General features: G+C 50.6%; 1 protein-coding gene across 2 annotated transcripts in view; it reads left to right on the top strand.

Annotated features, from left to right (window-relative positions):
- The window catches only part of HDAC4 (histone deacetylase 4), a 294,013-nt gene that overhangs the window by 28,767 nt on the left and 237,946 nt on the right, over positions 1 to 27,300 (top strand). For both annotated transcript variants that reach the window (XM_081491296.1, XM_081491297.1), the window contains exon 2: positions 21,896 to 22,133. In XM_081491296.1, coding sequence (XP_081347422.1) covers positions 22,112 to 22,133 — 22 coding nt within the window. In that variant the 5' untranslated portion in view covers positions 21,896 to 22,111. The remainder of the gene's footprint in view (positions 1 to 21,895; positions 22,134 to 27,300) is intronic.

Below are 27,300 nucleotides of genomic sequence, written 5' to 3'. Positions count from 1 at the left end.
GGGTGATCTCTTCACCCCGGCCGCTGTGCCGAGGGCTGGTGTCACCGGCTGGATGTGCTGCCTGCCCTGCCCCTCCCCGGGGAGCAGGGCTCTGGGGCTCCCTGCCCACTCACCTCCGGGCCGATGCCAGGTTTGCCTCCTCTGGGTCACGCTGGGGATGCCTGGGGGGTGCTGAGGGCAGGACTCCTGGGGTCCTCCTTGCTTGCTGGAGGTGACAGGGATGTGTAGGCCCTGCCAGTGACTGGGAGGGCCTTGGGGCTGGGTGCAGCCAGCTGGACAGGGGTGCTTTGTTTGGGGGGTGCGCATGGTGCTTCTGGAACCGACTGCACGTGGACTCGTGCAACGGGGAGGTCCCCCGGACGCCTGGGGCCTGCTGGTGCCAGTGTGTGGCGAGGGTCAGGGCCGGTGGGGCCAGCATTGTGTCCCCGGCACCTGGACACACGGCGGAGGCGCAGGTGGGCGGGTCTGTCTGGGGACGTTTGCAACGGCGACTCGGGTCAGGGGCAGGGTCGGGGCGGAGCCAGAGAGGGTGTGGTTTGGAGGCACCCCCGGCCCCGAAACGGCCATCACCGCGGCCGTGGGGCGGCCAGGGCGTCCTGGGAGGAGGTCCTTGCCCGCGTCTTGGTGTCCGGGCCCGGTGGCTGGGGGCGTGGGGGCGGCGGGGGCCGGCCTCTGTCCAGAATGGGCCGGCTCGGAGTCACCGCCCCTGAAAAGCCACACGTGTTTTCTCTTTGTCATGCTGCAGCCCCTCCGTCGCCAAGAGCTGACTCGTGGTCGTGACTCGCGGTTCTAACAGCAGCATAGGGTTTCTTTGCCCTCTGCTGGGTCTGCACTCTGCTTCGCTGTGTAGCTGACGAAGTTGTGTGCGTGTAACCTGTGTACATCGTGAAATGATCCCCATGGTCAGGTTGATTACCACGAGCGTCCCCTCTGCGCCGCCTTCTCACCCAGTGACCTTCTTCCCCCGTGGGGCTGCCGCTCACGGTTACCCGGTGCACGGCCGGTACGCAGCGCGGTGTGATCGACCCAGGTCACCACCCAGCACGTCGGACCCTCGCGCTCAGCCGTCTCGGGCCCGGACGTGGTGTCACTAGGCCCGCGCTCCGTGTCCCCACCCAGCCCCTTCCTGCCGCTGATGTTTCTTCGCTGTCCCGGCTCTTCGTTGCTTTGCGCACGCTTCTCTAGGTGAGCAGGGCTGTGCTGTGTGCGGGCTTCTCTTGGTGGCGGCTCTCTTGCTGCAGTTTCCAGGCTCTAGAGCACAGTCACAGCCACTGTGGCTCACAGGCTTGGCTGCTCTGTGGCCTGTGGAATCTTCCCGGAGTAGGGACCGAACCCATGTCCCCCGCCTTGGCAGATGGATTCTTAGAACCGCACCACCAGGGCAGTCCTTCCCTGCTCTTTGCTTTAACCATCACTGAGGTCCGGCCACTCAGGCTGCATCTGGGGACACTTGGAGCTGAGAAGCCTCAGGGTCTGATGCAAGCGAAGTCGTCAGGGGGGCCCTGGACAGGGCCCTGGGCCTGTTCACTCTCTGTCGGGTCCGCGACTGATGGGCGTTCATCACCTCTGGCTGGCCACCGAGTGCAGCGGCCGGGAGGTCACGGATCCTGGGCCTGGCTGGGGCGGCCCGCGTCACTTACCGCAACAGGCACACACCTTAGGGCCAGTGTCTCCTGACTGTCGCAGTGACAGGGCCCTGTCTAGAAGGTTCGCTGAGGGGGCCATGACCAGACTTGCCTTGTTTGGGGGCAGAAGGAGAATTCAGAGCTCGGGAGCCAGTGCAGCAGGCAGCTGGTCCCCTGTTGCTGATGAGAAGCACAGAACCGCCCAGTTCTTACTCACGTTCATGGTCTCTCACGTGAAGTGGTTCTCTCTGAAGCTGTAGGAGCTTCTCTTCACACTGGTGTTCTGACATCTTATAACGTGGGACTTAGATTTATCCTGGTTGGCACACAGGGAACTCCTTGTAAGGGCTTATTGTGAGTTCCTCTGGAGGGGAGTTTCCTTTTCCTTCTCTCATCATCATCATCATTCACCACCATCACTATCATTATCATCATCATCATCATCATCACCATCATCACCAGCATCCCCACTGTCACCATCATCACCATCATCGTGACCATCATGACCACCATCATCATCACTATCATCACCATTCACACCACCATCACCGTCATCAACATGATGACCATCATCAACAGCGTCATCACCACCATCACCATCATCACCACCATCACCAACATCATGACCATCAACATCATCACCAAAACCACCACCATCACCATCATCATCAGTCTCATCACCATTTACACCACCATCACTATCATGACCACCATCACCATCAACATCATCATCAACATCATGACCATCATCACCAGCATCATCACCACCATCACCATCATCACCACCATCACCATCGTCAACATCATGACCATCATCACTAGCATCATCACCATCAACATCATCACCAAAACCACCACCGTCATCACCATCATAACCACCATCACCATCATCACCACCATCACCATCATGACCACCATCACCAGCATCATCACCACCATCACCATCAACATCATCACCAAAACCACCACTGTCATCAGCATCATCATCACCATCACCATCGTCACTGTCATCATTTCCTTCACTCTCCTCTGTCTCTGTTTTCCGTTGGTGGAGTTCCCGTGAATCCATACAGGCCACCAGCTTTGTCCTCTGAGGTTTATTTGGCTGGGTACCCCCCCAACCCCGTTCCTCTGTGGCATTCTTATCTTGGCACTTGACTGCTTGAAGCCCAGCACTCTCCCTGTGGCTGGCCACCCCTGTTGGCACTGGTCAGGGGTGTGTTTTGCCCCTGATGTCTGCATTCTCTGCGTCACTTGTTACAGGGACTTCAAGTACCTTGGTGTCTTCTGGGGTCAGATTTTCTATTTATCTTGGTCTTATTTTCTTATTATTTCACCTTTTCCTTAAATGGCTGGTAAATTGCCTGTTCATGTTTAAAGATGAAGGGAAGGTGAATTCCAGCAGGATTCAGGGTGTCAGTATAAAAAGCAAAGCCGTAAGAATCTGCAGTGACAGTCACCCCCTCGTTGGGCCCAGGGTCCCCAGAAGCTGCAGAGGACACCTCTGACAGTTTAGAGTTTAGGACTTTTGATTGGATAAAGATACCATCAACAAAGTCCAGGAGTCAGTGAGAGGTTTGGGAAAATGTGTGTAACATTTGACAGCTAAAGAAGAATGTTTCTGTTTTCCAGAGGCCTCTTAGAAACTGGAAAGAAAAAGTTTAGGAACTGAACACGGGGCTTCGCTGGTGGCTCACTGGCAAAGAATCCGCCCAGGATGCAGGAGACACAGGTTCGATTCCTGATCTGGGAAGACTCCACAGGCTGTGAGCAGCCAGGCCTGTGCAGCACAACTCCCAAGCCTGCACTCCAGAGCCCAGGAGCTGCAACTCCTGGAGCCCGGGCGTGGCTTAGAGCCTGTGCCCGGCGGCAAGAGAGCAGCTCCCGATCTCCGCAGCTGGAGAAACCCCTGAGCAGCAGCGAAGACCCAGCATAGCCAAGAATAAATACAGAAAATTATATATATATGTATATATATGTATGTATAAGAATTAAAAAAATACAAACTGAACACAGACTGGGCAGCACAGAGAAGAAATCACAATGAAGAGATGCTCAGACGCCCCGTCAGCATCACGAGGAGATGCAAATACGGGTGGCGGGGACTCTGCTTTTCAGCCAGAGTAGCGGGAAAGAGAGACACGACGTCTGCTGCAGGAGGGACGGTGGGGCAGCGGTGAGCTCGGGTGGGGCTGGAGCAGGTGTGAGCGGTGGCTCCTCTCTGAAGGACGTCCCACAGCTGTGTCCTGAGATGGGAGACACGTGGTCCCCGACTCGGCGTCCTCCCCCAGGAAGCCCGGGCACCTGCAGGTAAGGATGTTTGTACTGAGCCGTCCGGCGGTGACACCCGCGGAAGGAAGCCTGTGCCCCTGAGTAGGGCGGTGATTGGCTGGATTTCGGTACAGCCACACGATGGACGGGACGTCCCAAGAAGTACTGTTGAGTGAGAGAAGCAGGACACTGAGAAGTCCGTGTTGATAAAATCGCACTTTCGTCAGGCAGCACGTGAGCACCTGGTGTGTGTGTGTGTGGGTTGTGTGTGCATCTCTGTGTGTAAAAACACAGACAAGTATGGACCGTGCCCGCACAAAGATGACCTGCTGTGGCTGATGGTGGAGAGGGGAGGAAAAAGAAGGAAAAAGACAAGGACTCCGAGACGAAGCAGCGCGGATCCCTCCGTTGATGTACGTCGAGCGCATGCGTTTACTTATAAATGACGAGCAGGGGAGACCCAGCACAGCTCCTGGCAGACAGGGCAGGCCCTGAGGTTGCATCGTGATGCGTGGGGTGAGCGGGGAGCCCGTTGGGGAGTTTGTGGGCCTGTCTGCCGGTGGGGGCCGTGGCCAGGACGATGGGAGTCCTTGCACGTCTCCGCTGCATTGATGCACTTTGTAAACCGAAGGACAAGGATGAAGGATGGCTTCCTGGGGGAATGAGGGGCCCCGGGGGTGGGAGTAGACCCTTGAGTCCCTGCTCGCTCCCAGCATCTGGGATCTGTCCTCAGGCCTTAGTGGAACTTTGTGGACATTGGACCGCCAGTACCTCCCCACCCCCGGGGATTCTTCCCGGTCCTGGGTTTGCACTGGTTCTCTCCCTTGACCCCCACTTAGTGAGACCAGGCGGGGAACCACACGGGGTCTCAGCACCCCATCCTGATGCGGAACGCCCTGGGCGCTCTGGCCATGGGAGTGTCTGGCCTCCGCCCGCCTGCCGCCTGCCCCGTCTGACCTCTCCACTCACAAGTCAGATCTCCAGCCCCCTGCCTGCCCGCTGGAACCTTTTCCTCTAAAATTATTTTATTCAGCAACTCAGGAAACAAGTGTTGTTTTATCTGGACGCTTTATGCATTTGAACTCTTAATCTAAAGTTTATTTATGTGGCTAATTATCAATCAACAGACACGGCCATGTGGAGAAGCGATCCAGGGCGCTGGGAGGCTGCTTGCTTCGGGGGAGAGGGTAGATGCTGTCATGCTGCTGATGGTGTGTGCACACGCGTGTGCGAAGGATGACACAGTGCCCATCCCCTTTCTCCTCTCTGCCACCTGTCCATCAGCAATAGAGTAAATAAACTGTGAGTCAAAATACAGTCCGTCCAGAGAACACGGTCCAGCAACATGACCCGACAAAGCGCCCCTAAAGCAGCAGCACAGATGAGCTGCGCGGCGGGGGGAGAGCAGACCCTCAGCAGCGCACAGTCACGCCCTGTCTCCCCCTCTGGCCTCTCCAGAACACGTGGAGGGAGTCAGGGCTGATGGAATCCTAGCCCTCTGCCCAGCACAGAGCCTGATTTCACAGAGGTAGTGAAATTCCTGTTCGAACACAGAAATGGAGTCTTACTACTTTCAGGTATAGAGCCTGCTGGGGTTTTCCACGTGGTGCTAGTGGTAAAGAACCTGCTGCCAATGCGGGAGGCATAAGAGAGTCGGGTTCGATCCCCGGATCGGGAAGATCCCCTGGAGGAGGGCATGACAACCCACTCCAGTATACTTGCCTGGAGAATCCATGGACAGAGGAGCCCAGCGAGCCACGGTCCGTAGGATTGCAAAGAGTCGGACACGACTGAAGCAACGCTGCACACAGAGCCTGTTACGCAACTAAAATATAAAACTGTCCCAACAGATTATGGGGAAAACATCTTGTCTTTTACTGTGTGACTGTCCATCATCCAATGTCACTCTTAAAAAACATAGTTGCTCAGCCTTACGGTCCGTATTTCATGAACAGTGTCTGGTGAACAAAGGGATGCTTATTTAAGAAGCTGGCTATGGATAAATAGGGCTCAGAAAAATCATACAGTCAACAGTTTGTTTTTTGACTAAAACTTATTTAAACTTATTAATCTTAATTCAAATTAAATTTACTATTTAATTGAAAAATATATGAATGAAAATTATTCCACTGTGCGTGTTTCTGTCTGACAGCCTGACTTGGGGCCTCCTGGGACTTGCCTCGGTTTGAATGGTCTCCCCCCTCTTGTCCCCCACCGCCCGTATTTGCGTTACAGACTCGGACTCATGCATCCTGTGCAGTTTCTGCGAGCTTTTGCTGTTTCCAGACGAGGTAATCTGGTAAATACTTCCCGAGTACACGGTGGTTGTGAGAGTACGGTAGCAAGAGCCCGCTATATTGTAAGAGTACGGTCACCCAGAAAGCCAGTGTTCTGCTGGAACAGTGCGGGTGGAATGGACCAGCCAAGCAGGTATTATTCTGAATCTTTCCTCCATGCAAGATGACCTCTGAGGGCTTGATTCCCTGCCTCTGTTTAGCAGTGTGAAGAGTTCAAGTGGGTGAATTTCTGCCTGTTCACAGAGTTTTCACTTGGGTCAGGAAACAGAACATTATTGCACACCCCTTGGTTCCTCCCTCCACGCCCAGGGGTCACCTGTGTTGGCTTCTAACACAGGTTGGCTCGGGTTATTTGACCTGCTCTGGCTTTCACAGCGCGGAGTCACCCCCTGTGCACTGCTGAGGGTCTGCTCTCCCCCCGCCGCGCAGCTCATCTGTGCTGCTGCTTTAGGGGCGCTTTGTCGGGTCATGTTGCTGGACTGTGTTCTCCGGAAGGACTGTATTTTGATTCACAGTTTATTTACTCTACTGCTGATGGACACGTGGCAGGTTCCCAGTTTTCACCGTTGGCAGACGATGCTCCTCTGTCACCTGGGCATGGCTCTGGGGAGCCCGCATGTGCCTCTGCGGGTGTGTCTGCATGGTGTCACTTGTGCATGGCTCTGGGGAACCTACCTGAGCCTCACATGGCTTTTTGAGCATCACTTTCCCATAGTTGTTTTCTCCCGCCCACTCTCAAGGCAGCATCTGAGAGGTCTGGTCGTCCCACCCTTGCCAGTGCTGGGTTCTGCTCCGCTTTTATATTTTAGCCTTTTGTGGGATCCTGTTGTGGGTTTGATTTGCATTTCCTTAGAATTTCAGTTGCTGAGAACCTCTTCCTGTGATATCTGACCTTTTGGAGTCCTCTTTTGTAAAAATGCCTGTTCATAGTTTTTGCCCATTTTTTATTAGGGTTGCTTGCCTTTTCTTAATGATTAGTGAATTAACTTATTTTGGATTCCGGTCCTTTGTTGGATGTATTGGGCAGATTATCTTCTGCTCTCTGGGTTGCCTTTTTGCTTCTGCTGGATCTTTTGACAGACTGAAGTTCTTCATTTTGATGCAGTATAATATGTCATTTTCTTTCCTCCATGGTTAGTGCCTTACATTTTAAAATTATTAAATAGGTTTAAGAATTCTTTGCGCACAGATCTTCTTCATAAAATTTTGTCTTCTAGGTGAGGCTTTCTAGTCTTACCTTTACCATCTAGGTCTGTGGTCCATCTCACACTAATGTGCTTGTTGATGTGCTGCCCAGGTCATAGTTCATTTCTGTTTCCCTAAAGATCCTAGTAACTCAAGCACTGTTTATTGAAAAGACCTGCCTGTGTCCCTGTGGATTCGGAACGCAGCCTTTGCTGTAACCGTATTACTATATGTGTGACGCTCTCACTCTGGAAGATTCTAGGCCTTGTTTTATTTATCTACTCTTTCACAGTGTCTTAATTACATAGGTTTATAATGTGTGTGTTAGTCGCTCAGTCGTGTCCAACTCTTTGCGACCTCATGGACGATAGCCCAGCAGACTCCTTTGTCCATAGAATTCTCCAGGCGAGAATATTCAGGTGGGTTGCCATCGCCTTCTCCTGTACAGGGTATATTCCTCCATCTGTTCAGATCTGTAACTTCACTTGTAATTTATGTTTCATGGACTTCCGTGTAGGTCAGATGATAAAGAATCTGCCTGCAATGCAGAAGAGCCAGGTTCGATCCCTGGGTTGGGAAGAGCCTCTGGAGAAGGGAATGGCAACGCACTCCAGTATTCTTGCCTGGAGCATCCCATGGACAGAGGACTCGGGCAGGCTAGTCTGGGGGTCACAAAGAGTTGGACACGACGAGGTGACTAACACTGCCACTGTAATGCTTCATGGTTTAATTGCAGAGTTCTTATGTATATTTTGGTAGATTTAACCCTGGATATTTGCAATGTTAGATGTTATTGTAAATGGTATCTTTTTAAGAGATGGCTTCTTTTTCTTTTCTGTGTGCTTATTGCTGGTATGTAGAAACACAGTGGCCTTTTGTGTGTCAGCCTTGTACCCCGCCATCTTGTTAAGTTCATTTAGGAGTTGACAGTTCCTAGTAAATTGTCTTGTGTTTCTGTGTGCACGGCGTGCTGTCTACGAGCAGTGCAGTGTCTCTCCTTTCCCCTCCTTGTGCCTTTCATTTCTTTTTCTTGCCTTGTTGCGCTGGTGAGCGTTACCAGTGTGGTGTTGGTGGATGTGGTGTGAGGGGTACCCTCAGCTCCCTCTCGGTTCTGGGGATGGCTCGCCACTGTCCTCGTCTGATGACTTGTATCCTTCATCCTGCTTTGGGGCCCTGGAGGCTGTGGCTCTCGGTTCTCTTTTTGGGCTCGCTCACAGCATGCTGTTTCTCCACCAGCCTGGCAGGCTGAGGCCTTGGTGGGGAAGAGCATGGACTGGGAGCTGCGGTCGTTGCTTGTCCATGTGACGGGATGCAGAGGATTGCAGTGAGTGGGAGAGCATGTCCTCTTTGTGGTTGCTTAATAAGATTTTTAAAAGAATGTTCTCTTAAGGATTTATAGTTTCTAAGACTTTTACTCTTTGGAAGATTTATGGCTTATTTTGTGAAATTAGGTCAACTGAAATTTCCAAGGGCCGCTGCAGGAGGGAAGAACTATAGGTAATTCTAGATTCAAAGGGTTTGGTGAAGGGTTAGCACACACAGAAAGTGGTGATGCGTTTGGTCTCGTCTATTTTGTATGGAGCAGAATAAATAAAGAGATGTTTTCATATAAATGCGTGCATAGTGTCAGAGATTGCTTATTTGTGGGTAATCATTCCTGTCTTTGTAAAAGTGCTAGTGACTTAGAATTACAGATTCCTTGCCACTGTTCACCTTCCCAAATGTGGGCTTTAATTTATATGATAAATCTGGAAAGAATGAAATTACAAATGCAGTTACTTTTGTAGTCATCATATGTTCAACATTTGTCTAATATTTAGCAAAAATATATAATTCAGTTAGAGATGTACAGATCTAAATTTCAGATGTTGTGCATGAATAGCGTTCACAAACCTTACACTCCTCTGATTTTTGAGATCTTAATACCAGGGGTTGTCTATGTGTGTGTTTTTTTTTTTTTAGAAAAACAATCTACTGGTTAGTAAAGTGTCATCAGACATTTACATCAAGACGAAAGGAACTATTTCACACTTGAATTTTATTTTGTGAAGAGGTTAAATTCCTAGTTTATGTTTATATTGTGAATCTTACGTTGCGTTGTCCACCAGAAGCGATGCTGATGCAGTGGGGCAGGGGCAGAGGAGAGACGTGGCTACACCAGTGGGTCACGCTGGTGGTGGGTTATCCTCTTAGACTGAATAGTAAAGACTTGCTCTCCTTGTGGGGTTGGGGTGGTTGGCTTCCTTTCTTAGGAGTTAACTTAGTTTTCAGCTATAAAACGGTTTGCTTTTGTCGTTTTCTTCTATGCCCTGGCATCTTCATGACAGTGAGTGGGGTCCTTACATAACCCAGGAACCCCGAGGGTTCACAGGGCACCCGTGACGCTTCTGCACGTCCAGTCTTTTGCCTGCAATCACCGTCTCAATGGACTTGAGTTTGAGCAAGCTCCGGGTGTTGGCGATGTACAGGGGGCCTGGTGTGCTGCAGTCCGTGGGGTTGCAGAGAGTCGGACACGACTGAGCAACTGAACAGTAACAACAATCTTCCACCTTAGATGTGGTCCTTAATTTTTCCCCTTCATCTCCGAAAGACAAAGCACTGTAGCTTCTGCAGTTTGATTTTGACCTCGGCTCCTTTTGAGGTGATTTCTGAGGTGGAATCAGGAAAACCTTCAAAAGTTCATTCAGTTCAGTCCATGTATATGTATGTGTGTATGCATGTGTGTGTGTGTGTGTGTGTGTATGTGTGTATATATATATGTATACATCTCCATTGTTTCCTGTAGGTGTGAGTGTATAAACAACATCAGAGAAAGGAAAGAGCTTGGAAGGAATGGGCAGGGTGATGGGAGTGATGGCTGGGGGGGTGCATTGGGGAGAAGTCGGGGGGTGAGCCCCATGGGCACAGGGCAGCAGAGGGAATGGCTGGGACGGTGACGGCCGCGTGGTGCCCGGCCCTGGGGCCACCTGTCCACGTGTGTGCGAAGGCCTGAAGGCAGCGCAGAGGGGCCTGCCTTCCCCGTGGCCTTTGAACACCTAGCCTTTCTTCGCGAAGCGTCTTCAGTGAGCTCCACTGAAGACGCTCCAGTGAGCGCCGGTTCCCTCCAGCCCAGAGAGGGTGGGAGACTGGCCCGAGGTCCTACTGCTTGCGGGGAGATGCTGGGCTGGACAGAGCGCAGCCCCCAGCTCCAGGTGGGCGGGCGCTGTGCAGGGACAGACGAGCGCCTGCTGGCTCCGCGGCACCTCCCGTTAAGCAGACGGAGCGCCTGTGGGGGCCAGTTGGGGAGTTGGGGAGGCCCCAGCAGTCCTGGCTCTCGGGGGACCTGAGTGTAACGCTCGGGCCCCGTCCTGACCCCTCACACATCTCAGCCGGCCTCTGGGGAGTGACCCCTCTCCCACTGGGTTCACTTTGGGGGGATGCCAGTCACGCCGTCCGGCCCTGGCCTGGCTAGGAGATGTGCCTCAGGGCCAAGCTGACGTGGGCCCCCTGGGAGTCAGGTCTCAGGCCGGGCTTCTGGGGGACCGTCCTTTATGTCCTGCCTCCAGATCTCCCTCTCTTAGGTTCTCCAGATCCTTCCGGGAGGTCTTTGTTTGCCCAGATCGTTCAGGGGCCTTTTCTGTCGCCTGTGACCCTGAAGCCCTGGCGGGTGCACCTTCCTCCTCTCAGGCCTGTGTTCTGGAACCCGAGTTCTTGCCTTGCTCTGCATTCTGGAGAGAAGGGTTCACAGACCAGGCACTGGCATTGCGCCTCATGGGTTCAGGAACTGGTTCCTTTGTCTCCTGGCTCCTGGTCCACAGTTCCAGACTCGCTGCAGTCTGTCCTCCTACCCGGCTCCCACTGCCTTTCTCCCAGGGGATGGGGGCCCTGGCACAACCTGCTCCAAGACGGGCGTAACTGGCGACAAGCAGGGGCCGCTGATGGCCACAGAGGACACCTAGCCCGGGGGTGGTGTCCTCTGGAGAAGGAGGCCGTGTCTCTGTCCACACTGTCACCCTGGCCTGTCCTGGGCCCGGCCCCAAGTCTCGGTACTGCTTCAGTGCCCTTCTGCTTCCCCCGAAATACAGGGCCTGGTGTTATGCAGAGCACACTGTTTGTAAGAGAACTGGATTCTGAACGCCAGATCAAAGGAAATGTCTCATGCGGTAATAGGGTTCCACGGGTCCACCCTTTCAAAATTGTGCAGCCAGCTTTGGGCATTTCAGTGCATGTAACAGGGTTTGCAGGTGAAGCCAGCCCTGGCAGAGTGCCTGCCATCACTGGATCTGGGTGCTGCCGACTCGTTATACAGTTGTGTTTACCTCGTGTAGGTTTGAAATTTCCGTAAGACCAAAGCTTTTTTTCTTTAAGCAAGAGAAGTTTACGGTAAAACCCTGTAAAATCTTAAATTTAAAACATCAATATGAACGTGTGTGTGTGTGTTTTATATTTAAAAAGTTTGTATTTCTTACTCTTCATATATCCAAAAAACAAACAGTTAAAACCAACCAGGATGTGGGGGAAACCAAAGTGAAATACACACACTGGCAAATGAATCAAGTTCTAGCGCAGGTGCGTGAGCCACTGCACTGAAGCGGTGCCAAAGAGCTGCCCGGGGTCACTGTGGGGCCTGGAAACTGTGTCCCAACCACACACTGCGAGGCTGGAGGCGAGAACTGGCCGTGCATCCCGAGTCTCGTCACGCGTGTTCCTCGTGTGGGTGGGCCGCTGTTCTGAAAGCACGTTACACTAGAATCGTGTCCTGGAGGTGAACAAGTAAGCAGATGGATTGTAACCAGTAAGAACCAGGTTTCTCACTGTTGGAGAAATAAGTGAAAATCAGGAAAGGAGGAGACTGAACTCGCCCTGTGATGTTTGGTTGGATCTAAGGTGTCCGTGTGAACTCATGATTTAACCAGTATACAGAATATGGATGTGTGAGTTTGCATCCAGCATCCCGTGTGCAGGCAGGGTCCTACAGCGATAACACCTGGCAGTAGCCCGCACCTCCGGCAGCCAGCTCTTGCTGCCCACACGCAGTTCTCCAGAAAAGGGAGCCAGGGCTCCCAGGGGAAGTGGTTGATTCCCAGGCTGTGACAGGGGCATCTCGTGGAACTGGAAAGTAAGGAAGTGCTAAAAAAAGATAAAAGATGGGGATGGGGGCTTGTCAGGAAAACATAGGAGCTTCCAGTGGCCAAAGCTTGAATGACAAAATAAATTTTGATGGTTTTGATGATCACGCACAGAATAAAATAAAAATCCATAATTTCATAGTGATGCAAATAGATGATTAAACAGGAAGATGGGCAAGTGACAGGTCCTGCTCGCAGTAGAATTCTGATTAATTGATACATGCAGAAGAAGGGACGGGAGTTAAACATCAGAAAGAGGAGAGGGGAAAAAGTTGGCTTAAAGCTCAACATTCAGAAAACTAAGATCATGCATCTGGTCCCATCACTTCATGGGAAATAGATGGGGAAACAGTGTCAGACTTTATTTTTTGGGGGCTCCAAAATCACTGCAGATGATGATTGCAGCCATGAAATTAAAAGATGCTTACTCCTTGGAAGGAAAGTCATGACCAACCTAGATAGCATATTAAAAAGCAGGGACATCACTTTGCCAACAAAGGTCTGTCTAGTCAAGGCTATGGTTTTTCCAGTAGTCATGTATGGATGTGAGAGTTGGACTGTGAAGAAAGCTGAGCACCGAAGAATTGATGCTTTTGAACTGTGGTGTTGGAGAAGACTCTTGAGAGTCCCTTGGACTGCAAGGAGATCCAATCAGTCCATCCTAAAGGAGATCAATCCTGGGTGTTCATTGGAAGGACTGATGCTGAAGCTGAAACTCCAATACTTTGGCCACCTCATGCGAAGAGTTGACTCATTGGAAAAGACCCTGATGCTGGGAAGGATTGGGGGCAGGAGGAGAAGGGGACGACAGAGGATGAGATGGTTGGATGGCATCACCAACTTGATGGACATGAGTTTGGGTGGACTCCAGGAGTTGGTGATGGACAGGGAGGCCTGGCGTGCTGCGATTCATGGGGTCACAAAGAGTCGGACATGACTGAGCGACTGAACTGAGCTGAACTGAATTTGGGCAGATAACCCAGACAGGGAGAGTTGCAAATGGGATGCGGTGGGTGTTGTAGCCACGAAGAAGCCCAGGGTACTGATTCTGGTCTTTCTCTCCTTGAGTGAGCTTTGATAGTTGGGGTCTTTTGGGGCATTTATTTATTTCATCCAAATTGTCAGATTTATTCACATAAAGTTGTTCATCATATCCCCTTATCATTCATTTAGTATCTGTGTTGTCTATGGTTCATCCCCTCTTATTCTGGATTTTGTTAATTTGCCTCTTCTTTCTCTTATTTTTTCCTGATCTGTTTAGCTAGGCTCAGATGGTATAAAATCGGCCTGTAATGCAGGAGACCTGAGTTTGCTTCCTGGGTCAAGAAGCTCCCATGAGAAGGGACTTTGCTGCCCACTGCAGTGCTCTGGAGAATACCGTGGACAGATGACATGACATAGTGGGCTGCAGTCCATGGGGTCACTAGGAGTCGGACACAACTGAACAGTTTGACTGTCTCAAAGAATCAGCATTTAGTTTCACTGATTTTCATGTCTTGTTGATTTCTGCTCTTTGCTGTTGTCTTTTTTCCTGCTTATTTTGGGTCTGATTTATCCTTTTTCTAGTTTCTTACAGTGAAACTTGAAGTCACTGACTTGAGACCTTCATCTCTGACACAGGTTTTCTGTGCTATAAATGACCGTTTCAGCACTACATATTTTGATATGTTGTGTTTCATTTTTGTTCATTTCAAAATACTTCATAATATCTGTTGTACTTTTTTCTTTGACCCATGAAGTATATTCCTTAGTTTTGGTTTTAGCTATCTGGTTTATTATATCTGTTATTTAGATATTTGGTTTTCCAGATATCTTTCTGTTAATGATTTCTAATTTAATTTCATTTTAGTCAGAGGACATTCTTTCTATATCTTGACTTGCGTGATTTAAACTTATTGAGACTTGTTGGATGGCCCCAAAGATGGTCTCTCTTGGTCAATAGTGTGTGCATTTAAAAAGAATGTGGAGCATGTGTATTCTGCTATTATTTGCAGTGTTATATAAATGTCATTTTGATCAGGTTGGGTGATGGTGTTGTTCACTTCTTGTCTGCTTTTACTAATTTTCTGTCACTTGTTCTAACCACTACCGTGAGCAGGGTGTTGGGGTTTACAGCTATAGATTGGGCCACTTCTCCTTATACTAACTTTCTCCCTTTACTATCTTTTGCTTCATGTATGATGCCCTGGTATCAGGTGCATACGTGTTTAGGAATGTTATGTCCTTTTGGTGAGTTGACCCCTTGATCGTTATGAAACCACCCTCTTTGTTGCTGGTGATATTCTTTCTTAACATTTTCTTTGTCTGAGTAAATGTTAACCATTACAGCTTTCTTTTGAGGAGTATTTGCATGCCATATCTTTTTCCATCTTCTACTTTTAACCTATTTGTGTCTTTATAAATAAAACGTTCCTTGTAGGCAGATATAGTTGGGGCCACGCGTCTTGGGGAAGATTTGTTTTACAATGAAATGCATGACCTCTTCTCCACAGACCATTTTCAGTCCTCCCCCACACAATTCCTCTTTGTACTCCGGAAGCAGGGTCTGGCTTTTTTATCCTCTCTGACAGCATCTGCCCTTTACGTTGGGGGTGTTTGACCGTTTGAGCTGGTCACTGATACCGTTTGGTTTAAAGCTGCCATCTTGCTTTGTGTGTCCTGTTTGTCCCTTCTCTGTTCTTGACTTCGTTTGGATTGAGCATTTTTACGATTGTATTATATTTTCCTTATTGACTTGTTAGTTACTTGTTGACTAGTTAGTTAATCATTTTTTTTAAGTGGGGGTTTAGGAGTTATAGTCTACATTTCAGCCTATCATGGTCTTATCCTCAAGGTTAAACCACTCCGTGGCTCATGTGACAACATAGAACACTATATCTCTCTTCCTCCCCTCCTAGTCTTTGTGTTATTTTTGACATATGTTTTCTTAGTACATATGATACAAACTTCTTAATATATTGTTATATTTGCATCAAACTGTTCTCTTTAAAAGAGATTCAGCATCAGAGAAGAATCGTTTATATTTACATGTACAGTTCTCATTTCTGAAACTCTTCACTCCTCTCCGTGGATCTGTGTTTCCATCTGGCATTATTTTCCTTTTGCCTTTGAGATTTCTTTTAGCGCAGGTCTGCTGGTGATGCATATTCAACTTTTGAATATGTGAAAACATCTCTATTTCATCTTTGTTTTTGAAAGATTTTTTCGTGGGGTGCAGCATCCTAAGTGGGAAGTGTGTGTGTACGTGTGTGCGCGCGCGCACGTGTATATGTGTGTACATGTGTGTGCGTGTGTGCACATGTGTGTGCGTGCACATATATGTGTGTGCGTGCATGAGTGTCCCACGGAAAGGTGTTGCTCCATTGTCTTCTGGCTTGCATTCTTTCCACTGAGAAATCTGCTGTTCCTCTTATTTTTTTTCTGTCTGTGATGTGACTTTTCCTTCCCAACTGCTTTTAGGACATTATCTTAAAACTGGTTTTAAGTAATTTGATTATGTTCTGGCCTGGTGTAATCTTCATAGCGTGTTTGTGCTTGGAGTTGGTTGAACTTCTTGGATCAAGGGGTTTATGAAAGTGAAAGTGTTAGTTGCTCAGTCATGTCCAACTCTTCGTGACTCTATGGACTGTTGCTTGCCAGGCCCTGTATCCATGGGATTTTGTAGGCAAGAATACTGGAGTGGGTAGCCATTCCCTTCTCCAGGGGATCTTTCTGACCCAGGGATCGAACCTGGGTCTCCTTCATTGCAGGCAGACTCTTTACTGTTTGAGCCACCAGGGAAGCCCTGTGGGTTTATAGTTTTCATCAAATTTGGGAAATTTTAAGCCATTGTTTCTTTAAACCGTTTCCTGTGTCCACCCTGCACTGCTGTGTGGAAGCCCTCTCAGTCATCTGGGACGACTGGGCAGTTCATCGGGGTGTGTCCTCAGGGGTCCCATGCTTGACATCAGTGTCTGGAAACTGCAGTCGCACAAATCCTGTCTTTTGTAGGTGCTTCGTGTGGGAGACTAAATCTGGTCTGTATTATTCTATTTTGACTAGAAGTGGACTTGTAATGGTGCCCAAGGAAGTGGTCGAAACTTTGTTATAAGCTCTTGGTTTGGAGTAAATAATGGTCATATCGATAGCTGGTATTTGGATGTTTACTGTGTGCCAGCCCCGACACAGGGCTTCTCCTGTGCTAACACTGTTGTTTAGTCCTTGTCACACCCCGTGATGTGCACAGTGCTGTGATCTCCTTCATCCCCATTTCCATAGGTTAGCAACTGAGGCAGCGCAAGCCCAGGTCACTTGCTCGAGGTCACGTCCATATTAAAGTGTTGTTTCTGAGATTCACATCTGGAGCCCAGAGCACTGGCAGCCTTGGTTCTCCGGCTTGCGCTCTCAGCTGTTAGCTAGACTGCCACCTGACAGCGGGCTGGAAGTTTCTGGTTAGGACTCTGATTCCTCTCAGAGACCCAGGGTGCAGAGTCTCCTGACGGGCTCGGTGTGGCTGAGGTCGGAGGACCCGGGCCAAATGAGGCATCAGGAGGTTCAGCTCAGAGCAGGGAGGGAGGCCCTGCCCCGCTGCCTCCCCTGGACTCACAGTCTCCGTCGGTCCCTGTGCCACGTGGGGCCGCTCTCCAGACCCTCTGCCTCTTGGTGTTAGGAGCATCCAGCGGGAGCTGGCCTGTGTGGGATGTGGTCTGGTTGCGGTGCAGGGGATTGTGAGATGGGGGGACTGCCAGGTTCACACAAGGCTGGCGAGGCTGGCGGGGAGCCCCTGGGGGGAGGCCTGGGCGCCGTGAGTCCTGGGCGTTAGGGCCGGCATTGTGCCTCCCTTCCAAAAGCTATGCTGTGGTCCTAACCCCCAGTACCTCAGAGCGTGACCCTGTATGGAAACAGGGTCCCTGCAGATGTAACACAGATGAAGTCATGCTGAGGTCCGCTGAGCCTCTAATCTTGGGTGACTGTGTCCTAGGAAGTCGGCCAAGTGAAGGCAGGCACACGAGAGATGAGGAAGGCAGAGTTGGGAGCCCTGCAGCCGTTGGCCCAGGGACCCCAAAGATGCTGGCAGTCCCCAGAGGCGGGAAGAGGCCAGGGAGGGTTTCCCTACAGCTTTGGAAGGAGGTCGGCCTCGCCAGCACCCGGACTTCAGACTTCTGAAAACGTCTTGGCTCCTGACCGTGAACAACGCATTTCTGTAGTCTTTACACCACTCGGTCTGTGGTCCTTTATTCCTGTGGCAGCGAGAAATGAATCCACTGGGGTTGCGAAGGTTCTTTCACGTACGTCCCGCCCTGGAACAGGGCATGTTCTTGTGACTCAGAGTAGCTCATGTCCTCCCTGTACCTGGGGGGGAGGTGCCCGTGTGATGCAGACGTCGAGCTGGGTCGGACTTGACTTTTCCTGCTTCGGGGATGCTTCTTAACTTCAAGGAACAGGGTGTGGCCACTGAGGACCCTGGCAGGATGCCCCGTGTCTGTGTGTGCCTTCACACCCCCGTCCCCGCCCCACTGCGGCTCCTGCTGCTTGCTCGTTCTGGCCACGTGCTCTTTCTCGAGATGGTTATTGTGTGGCTTCCTCCACCTTTATGTGTCCTGTCCCCTGTTCCCTGACTCAGAAGCTTCAGTTCTTCCTTTTAACCTCTCTCGTCAAACTGTTGCCACCTTTTATAAAACTCAACCTTTGCTGGACATTTTATTTATTAGGAATTTTACATGTCTTTTTAAAAACTGATCATTTTTAAACTAGAGTTAGTATTGATTTTGTAGTATCCTGGTTATTAAATTGCAGTTTTTGATAGTCTGCTCCAACCTTTTTTTTTTTTTCATAAATGCTGGTATTTTTGTATGCAAGTTTTTGGAGTATGAGTTTTTCCAGAGTGCATTATTGTATTGTAGCAGAAGCTTCTTAATACAGAGGGAGCTTATATCGATAATAACTGTATTGTAGCAGTTCTTATGTGTCCCATTCTATCTGCATTTGCAATGTCTCAGCCCCTCAGCCCCATGCTAGCTGAGAGCCTGCTGACGCTGAGCACTTATCTTGGGTTCTGTGCTTGTCAGCTGCCAGAGGGACAGCTCTGAGAAGCGTTTTAGCCACTGTTGCAGTGGACAGAGAAGATGTAGGGTCATAGGCACACAGTCTCTGGGCAAAACTCAGATCTAGGCCACAGTTATATTCATTTGAGGATAAACAAACAGAAGTAAATCCCCACCATGGAGTCTCAAAAGGTATTCTGGCATGTGGTGGAAAGGGAACTCTCCTGAAAGGCAGAAGAAAACAGTCAGTCGTCAGAATCATGAAAAAAGAAGTTCCAGAAGGCTTTGGCCAGAAATCCACACAGAGCAGAGGTTGTGAGCAGGGATGCAGCTGAGAGGAGAAGGTAACGGAGTGAGTCGTAAAGGAGATGGTTGAAGACAAAGAGCTTAAGGTTTAGTTGAAATCTGTATGAAAAGCCGTAGGAATGAAGTGGAGATCATGGGCATTAGCAGCAGTGACGTGGAGAACACTCAGGCAAAGGCCCTTGGGATGCAGAGTAAACCGCAAGCCTCTGGTGCTGAGAGAAGCTGGATGTGATGGGTTTCTGGTTCCAGCCAGATGGTGTGGGAAGCCGTGAAGATGCCAAAACAGATGTAGCGAAGCAGTCACCAAAACGTGATCAAAGAGCATTTTCCTGAGCAGAAGAGAAGACCTGTGTGTATTGAAAGGTTCATGTTTGGAGCAAGATAGATGAAAAGAGATTCTTACCATACATCTTCTGACAACATTTTTGAATTTCAAGATTAAAGTAACAACAAAATCCTGGCAGAATGCAGACAGAAGAAAGCATCGGAGATCAGCCCCCAGAGGATCCCTGGAAAGGAAGTGCTGCCTAGCTGGTCGGAGGTTTTCTGTTTCTGACGGCAGGGCGCAAGCTAAGGCCTTGAGGGAGAAATAGTTGTGATGCAAGACTTTTATACCCAGCCAAGTTGTGACTTTTGGGTGGAGGATACAGAGCCATCTGAGATTTGTTGTTGTTCAGTTGCTAAGTCATGTCCAACCGTTTGTGACCCCGTGGACTGCATCATGCCAAGCTTCCTTGTCCTTCACTATCTCCAGGAGTTTGCTCAAATTCATTTTCATTTAGTCAATGATGCCATCTAACCATCTCATCCTCCGTCACCCCCTTCTCCTTTGGCCTTCAGTCTTCCCCAGCATCAGGTCTTTTCCAGTGAGTTGCCTTTTTGCATCAGGTGGCCAAAGTATTGGAGCTTCAGCTTCAGCATCAGTCCTTCCAATGAATATTCAGGATTAACTGTCTTTACGGTGGACTGGTTGGATCTCCTTGCAGTCTGAGATTTGTAAGAGTTTGCTAAATATACCACCTACATTGCTTTCAAGGCTGCAATGTTTCTTTCTGGTCAAGAGATGAATACAAATTCTGTTTAAAGTTTTACTGAAGTACAGTTAATTTACAATGGGTGAATTTCTGCTGTACATCAGAGTGACTCAGTTACACCTAGACATGTTCCTTTTCATATTCTTTTCCATAATGATTTGTCACAGGATGTTGAATGTAGTTCCCTGTGCTACACAGTAGGACCTTCTTTCCATCCTGTATAAATTGATGATAGTTGGCATCTGCTCATCCAGAACTTCCAATTCATCCCTCCCCCACGCCTCCTTCCCCAGTCCGCAACCACAATCTGTTCTCTTTGTGAGTCTGTTTTTGTTTCGCAGACATATTTATTTGTGTCTTATTTTAGATTATGTAAGAGATATTAGGTGGTATTTGTCTTGTTCTTTCTGTCTTAACTTCACTTTAGTGTAATAATCTATAGGTTCATCCATGTTACTGCAAGTGGCATTATTTTATTGTTTTTATGGCTGAGTAATATTCTGTTGTATATGTGTACTATATCTTTTTCATCTATTCAAGAGAAGAATGAAAACTCTGAACATGAGATAAATCATTGTGTTTCCTAAGGAAGTAACCATGTACAGAATAATAATCATAAAGATGCTGATCAGTTATGGGTGATGTGTTATTGGGTACCACCTAAGCAGACACCTTTTGGGATTTAATTCTTTGCATGATAAATAGGTTGGAGGTCTTGTTATAACCAATAGTGGGGAGAATCCTTGAATGGTTTAATCAAGAACAGGAATTTGTCACTCTGTTAAAGGAGCAGATAATAAGCCTCAGAGGATCCCTGACCAGGGTCAGTATGAGGATTTTCATGATTACCGTGTTCTCAGTTTGTGTCTGTATTCCAGTTGTAAAGTAATACCTGCTCATCACAGCAAGGAATTTAGAAAGTCATAGATGATGCCATGGCACAGAGGCAGACACTCGGCGGTGGGCATTCGTGCACCCGTTTCTGTGGGTTCCTCCATTAGTGACTGTGATCTGGGGAAGAGGCTGGACTTGGGAAGCCTCTTGATGAGGCTTGATGAGCCCGGCTTTCGTCAGGTGTCACCCTCCAGGGGTCTGGGGATGGGGCCTGTGATCTGACGGGCAGGGCTGTCAGAGCCGCCCGCAGCTGGGGAGGAGGCAGGTGGCTCCCAGCACAGCCTCAGAGTACTGTTTGCAAGAGCTGATCCTGACGCTGGGGAGTTCCCGGCCATCATGCCGGCAGAGAGGGCAGGGTGCCTGACTGTGGAGCTGGCAGTCTGTGCGGGGAAAGGCGACGGAGCCCAGCGTCAGGGACACGCATCAAAATGCTGCGCAGCGTCTACCCTCGTGTCACGGCATCGGGATGACTCTTTAAACACTTCCTGTGATGAGCGTGCTTTACTCTTAAAATCAGAATCGAGGAAATGGTTATCGTGAAGATGGAGACCTGGGAAACTATTTCGGGCATAAGTGAGCAAAGCTGAATGTAGACAAACTCCCAGATCGCCGCCGTGTAAAATAGAAGTTTGGCTGGGGATATCGCGAGAATGGAAAAGACGTGTGTGGGGCGGGTGGGCCTCGAGTGATTTCTCTTTAAAGTGTTTTCCGTCAACGGTGCCAAGCTTGTGCTACAGATGCGTCATTATACATATCCACATACATATATTTACTAACAAAACCTCAAATACGGTAACTCCCCCACCTATGAGCCTTAGAACTGGGAATCTTCAAAGATGCAGATGTGCGTTCGCATGTCAAGTCACATAAGTTAGTTCACGTGTCTGACGTTATCTGTAAAGTTGGGTACGTAGATGAACTCTATTGGGCTTATGAACAAAGCAGACTTACGAATGGGCTCTCAGAAGGGAACTCGTTTGTACGTAAGGACTTCCTGTAGTTTGTAGGACTAGAGATGGTGAGTCCACGCGAGTGTGTTAGCAATCCACCGAAGGGGTGGGGTGGCACCTAAATGACTCACTCCTGGTCCCACGTGGCTGTCCGGGGGCCTGCACTTCCTAACCGAAGCCTCCCCTTTCTCTGCCCACACAGGTTGTCTCCTAAGAGCCCCTGGAGATCCCCGCCCTCCTCTGGATTTCTGGGCCCACGACGTGGTCAGCGAGACCAGGGTGCTGCCGTGGCTGTGGGCCGGCCCTGCCCGTGGCTGGACTTGTATGTGCCGCTCGGACTCGGGGCTCTTTGGAGCTCTCGTTTACGTGGAAGTTTTGAGCCATTTTGAATCTTTTGAAGGAGAAGCCGCTGCTCGCAATGAGTTCGCAAAGCCATCCAGGTAAGCCGGACCCCGGGTCCTCATGGAGGTCGGGCTGCCCAACCGGTCCCGGGTCTCTCCCTGTGTTCACGATCCCAAGCGCAGCTGGTTTAGGTCGGCCCTGAGGGCAGGGCAGCCGGCTCTCCGTCTCAGCGGCAGAAAGACGAGCGGGGCCTCTCTGGGGTTGGGGTCCAGGCTTGGCCCTGACCCGCGTGCTGACTTGAGCAGCGTGCGCCGCCCTGGTGCCTCAGGGAGGCGAGGGGTGCAGGGCCACACGTGGTCTGCAGAGCCGCTTCCTTTTCCCGTTGCTTTGTTTCTGAGGGCCGTGGGGTTGGGCTGCCTCTGGGCCAAGCTGGACACGATTGGTGCCCCTCGGTGGTGGGTGCCCACGGGCATCAGTCCTGGTGCCCAGGGCTTCATCAGGCATGGCGCTCGCATCCTACACGCAGCGAGTCTTCACAGGTCCTGGACGTCTCCCGCCTGGTGGGAAGAGGTGACCGGTCCAGGGTCACAGAGCCTGTGGCCGGGTGGATCGGGGAGCACGTTTGTGCGGCTCTCAGTTTCAGAAGCGTGCGGGGACACACGCGCTTACACACGTGCTCAGGCTTCTCCAGCCGCGTCACCGAGTCACCCAGCCGCCGCGTGGCAGGGAGCCCTGGCTCGTCCAGCCTCACCGTCCGCTGCAGCATGGCCTCTGGCCGCTTAGATCTGTGGTCCTGAGTCCACTAGGGCAGGCGCGGGGTGTCCCGGAGGCCCTGCCTCCGTCAGTGTGGCTGGGGTCCCCACTGGGTGAGAGTGGGGGGCTTGGTCTGCTCTCCTCCCTGGGGATCAGACCTCCGCACGTCCTCTCCTGGCCTGAACAGAGTTGTCTGAAGCTCCGAGAGCAGAGTTCCCGCTTGTATTTGGATACGAAGGCTTTATTGGTTTAGATTGTTCATGTACTGATTGATGCAGAGTGAAAAATGTAATTTGTCTGGATTGAAGTGGGTGAATGTGGACTCCCTTCCACTCAGGGCTGGGGAGCCTGCCTTTCTCCTGTGTCTGAACATACAGGGTGTGTGCAGAAGTGTTTTAATAGAGTATAGTCATTCTATCTGTGGAGTTCTGTGTTTTATTTGTTTTTTTTCCATTTAGGACCTTATGAGCATCTTTTGATGTCAGTCTGTACATAAAACGAACTTATTTTTGGTAGCTTACAGGTAGATACTTATGTGGCTGCAGCGGTATTTAAAACAGCCCCAAATCATCATCAGTCAATTATTATACATATATTTTGTACACACACTTCTGTGACTGTCTCCATTGGATCAGTTCCAAGCAATAGAGTTGCTGGGTGGGTGGGCGCCTGCGTTTGAAACTTTGTTTACTTTGCATGTGGCTCCAGAAGCTCTGTCTCAATTTCTCCCCTTAATCCTAGTTTGTGAGCATATGTATTTTTCTTCCTTTGCACCAGCACTAGGCAGACTCAGTTTATTTCATTCTTGTCAGCATGCCAGGGGAAATTTATTGTTTGAATTTGCATTATTGTGTAAATGAGGGTGCACATTTTTAAAAGTTTTATTTTATATTGGAGTGTAGTTGATTTATAATGTGTTAATTTCTGGTGTACAGAGTGATTTAGTTTTATATATATATGTATGTGTGTGTGTGTATACATATATATATATATATATATGTATTCTTTTTCAGATTTTTTCCCACTTAGGTTAATACAGAATATTGAGTAGATTTCCCTGTGCTGTACAGTAGGACCTTGTTGTTACCTATTTTATGAATAGTAGTGTGTGTATGTTAATCCCAAACTCTTCAATCCCTCTCACCTTTTCCCCTTAGTTAACCATAAGTTTGTTTTCGAAGTTTGTGAGTCTGCTTCTGCTTTGTAAATAAGTTCATATGATGTTTGCCTTTCTCTGTCTGACTCAACTTCACTTAGCGTGACGATCTCTGGGTCCATCCATGTTGCTGCAAATGGCAACATTTCATTCTTTTTGGTGGCTGAGTAATGTTCCATTGAATATCTGCATCACATCTTCTTTACCCACTCCTCTGTTGATGGACGTTCAGGTTGCTCCCATGTCCTGGCTGTTGTGATAGTGCTGCAGTGAGCACTGGCGTGCTGGTATCTTTTCAAGGTATGATTTGCTCTAGATACACGTCCAGGAGTGGGACTGCTGTGTCATAGAGTAGTTCTGTCAATATTTTTAGTTTTTAAGGAACCTCTGTACTGTTCTCCGTAGTGACTGCACCAATTCACATCCCCACCAACAGTATAGGAGGGTTGCCTTTTCTTCACACCCTCTCTAGCATTTATTGTTTGTAGACTTTTTGATGATGGCTATTCTGACCAGTGTGAGGTGATACCAGATTTTTTATGAGCTGCTGATGGCACCCCACTCCAGTACTCTTGCCTGGAAAATCCCATGGACGGAGGAGCCTGGTAGGCTACAGTCCATGGGGTCGCTAAGAGTCGGACACGACTGAGCGACTTCACTTTCACTTTTCCCTTTCATGCACTGGAGAAGGAAATGGCAACCCACTCCAGTCTTCTTGCTGGAGAATCCCAGGGACGGCGGAGCCTGGTGGGCTGCCGTCTATGGGGTCGCACAGAGTTGGACGCGACTGAAGCGACTTAGTAGCAGCAGCAGCAGCATAGACATAAATCTCATACATGCCAGTAGGCGTTTGAAGAGAAAAAATGCTTTTTTCCCCCCTATTTTTTTTCTCTTTTTATTCTAAAGAAGTCTATGTGTATACATCAATACCGTATGAAAAGTTTTCTCATGCATATGCATTATGTACAGTTGACCCTGGGCCAGCGCGGGAGTCAGGGGTGCCGAGCATGCGCACAGTGGAAAATCCATGTGTGGGTTGCAGTTGGCTCCCCACGTTGGAAGCTGGCTACTCTGCATCTGTGATTCCAAGTCTGTGGATTCAGCCAGTCACGGATGGTGTGGTGCTGTGTGTGGTACTGACCATAAAAACCCTGCTATAAGCAGGCTGTGTGGCGGTTCAATCCCATGGGGTTCAAAGGTCAAGTATCTTTATATATAGGAGTGTACGTATGCATTTTTCTCTGTGTGTTATCTATATATAGTAACTGCAGTTACTTAAATCAGTGATAAAATTATTACATCAGCATAGCTTTATCTTGTCTCTTTGATTTCTAGAGAAATGTGTACTTCTCTTATGATTATAGTTTGTGGTATTCTTTTCCCAGGAAGACGTTTTTGGCTTTGTTTTTCAGTGCTGAAAAACTAACGAGTGTGTCTTGGTGGCCCTGGTCTCTTAACAAAATACAGTGTGTTTCTCTCTGTTTCTTCCCTCTTTGCCCCAGAGTTTTATCAGTCTCCTAAAAGTGTTTCTGCCCTTGGTTTCTCTGGGCTGACGGACGCTTCTCCACCCACTTATCCTCCCGTCGCAGACCTCCCCCTCGAGGCTGGTCCCGTGAGTAGCAGAGATCTAGCCGGGGGTTGCTTTCCCCTCCTTCCCAGAGTCCTGGCGGCTCGCGCAGAGGCCTCGCCCATGGGTGTTGACTGAGGTCGTGGTCGTGTTCCGTCTGGTGCGTGCGTCCCTCTCGGCGGATGGGGCTGGCGAGGCAGGGCTGCCTCCTCTCTGTCTGACGCCCCCTCCTCCCACGGCAGTCCTGGAGCAGCCTGGGTAGCTGATGCCCGGCAGTAGCACCTGCCGACTCGAGGGTGGGCTTGCTGGCGGGTCTCTCCCGGCCGCTCTGCAGTCCAGCCCCCCCATCCCCACCCCGGGTGGGTGCAGGCTGGGGGCTGGGCTGAGCCGTGGTCTGCACGCCCCCCACCCCGCCCACCGTCCGCAAGCCCGTGGCCTGCCGGGGTGACTGCCTGCGCTGTGGTGGGTCCCCATCGCTTGGATCCCCCAGACAGACGTCTCCTAGGAGGTCCCTCCCTGGCCCTTGTCAGTTGAGGCCACTGTGTTCCTACCGTGTAGACTCGCTGCAAATCTTTGGTGTTGGTGTTTGTCGTTTCAGTGGGTTTGTGGGAGGAGAACAGTTCATACCGAAAGTGTTCCGTCTGCTGTTCGGAGCAGGCCCCTCCCGGGGTTCCCCGTCCTTCTTCGGCCCCAGCCTCCCTTCAGTCCGCGTCCGTCTCGGCCTCCCTGGGCCGTGCGGTGTCCATCTCTCCGGCCGCCCGCCTGCCCCGCCGCGTAGCCTGGCTGTTCCCCGTCCCCGCCGGCTGCTGCCCCGCCAGCCCGTGTGGCCCTCGGGCACCGCGGGCCCCCCGTCACAGCTGCGGAGCCAGCCGGCTTCGGGCGCCGCGGGCCCCCCGTCACAGCTGCGGAGCCAGCCGGCTTCGGGCGCCGCGGGCCCCCCGTCACAGCTGCGGAGCCAGCCGGCTTCGCCCGGTGATGAAACCAGCTTTTCACTTGGCGAGTGGAGGCCTTCTCCCCCGTGCCCTGCGCTGACCCCTCTGGTGCTGGGTGAGGCGCGCGTTATGGTTTTATTGCCATTCCTTCTGCCCTTTGCCAGAGCCCGGCCCTGGTTCTCTGACGTAAAACTGGTGACTGGTGGGGCTTTTATTGCTCTGAATAACGATTTCGAACGCTGTGAGTGGCCCGAGGAAGCCGCCCGGCCTGACTCAGGCTGAGAGAACTCTCCTTTGAGAGCAGGAGGAGTGAGGAGAGGTGCTGAGACCCGATGCCTCGCCCGCCCCAGCGCTCCACGCCTTCCTGCAGGGATGTGCGGGGCAGGGGGCCTGTGAGGATGTGGGGCCTCCACCTGGAGGGCGAGTCCCCCTCCCAGACTGAGGGCCCGGACGGTCCGGGGGTCTGCTGGCGGGATGGGCACAGGCTCCCTGCCTTCGCGATCCTCAGATAAGAGGCTGTGGTCGTCCCTGTAGCCCGAGTGTGCTTGGATGTGGGGGCCTGGGTTGGTTCAGAGGGGGACCAGAGGCTGTCCCTCGGCCACGCTGTCACCACCCCCGCCCCACCCCGAGCAGAGCAGCTCAGCTTCCTCGCGGTGACGTTTCTGCCCAGAGGCCGTCGGGAGGAGTGGCTGTAAACCTTAGGGAGTCTGCTGTGCCATCTCCTGGACCGCATGTGGGCAGCCGAACCCCACTCTCGACAGGAAGCTGGCTGAGCAGGACTGGGATCCAGTCACGCAAGTGTCCCGATCCCCCAAGAGCTTGGCGAGAGGCGTACGTAGTGTTAAAAAGCAAGATGA

The sequence above is a fragment of the Giraffa tippelskirchi genome, chromosome 5 (genome assembly GCF_054371585.1).
Source record: "Giraffa tippelskirchi isolate mGirTip1 chromosome 5, T2T-mGirTip1v1.2.pri, whole genome shotgun sequence".
In the NCBI taxonomy this organism is placed as follows: Eukaryota; Metazoa; Chordata; class Mammalia; order Artiodactyla; family Giraffidae; genus Giraffa; species Giraffa tippelskirchi.
The sequence above is the reverse complement of the archived record's forward strand: the minus strand, read 5'-3'. Positions and strand labels throughout refer to the sequence as shown.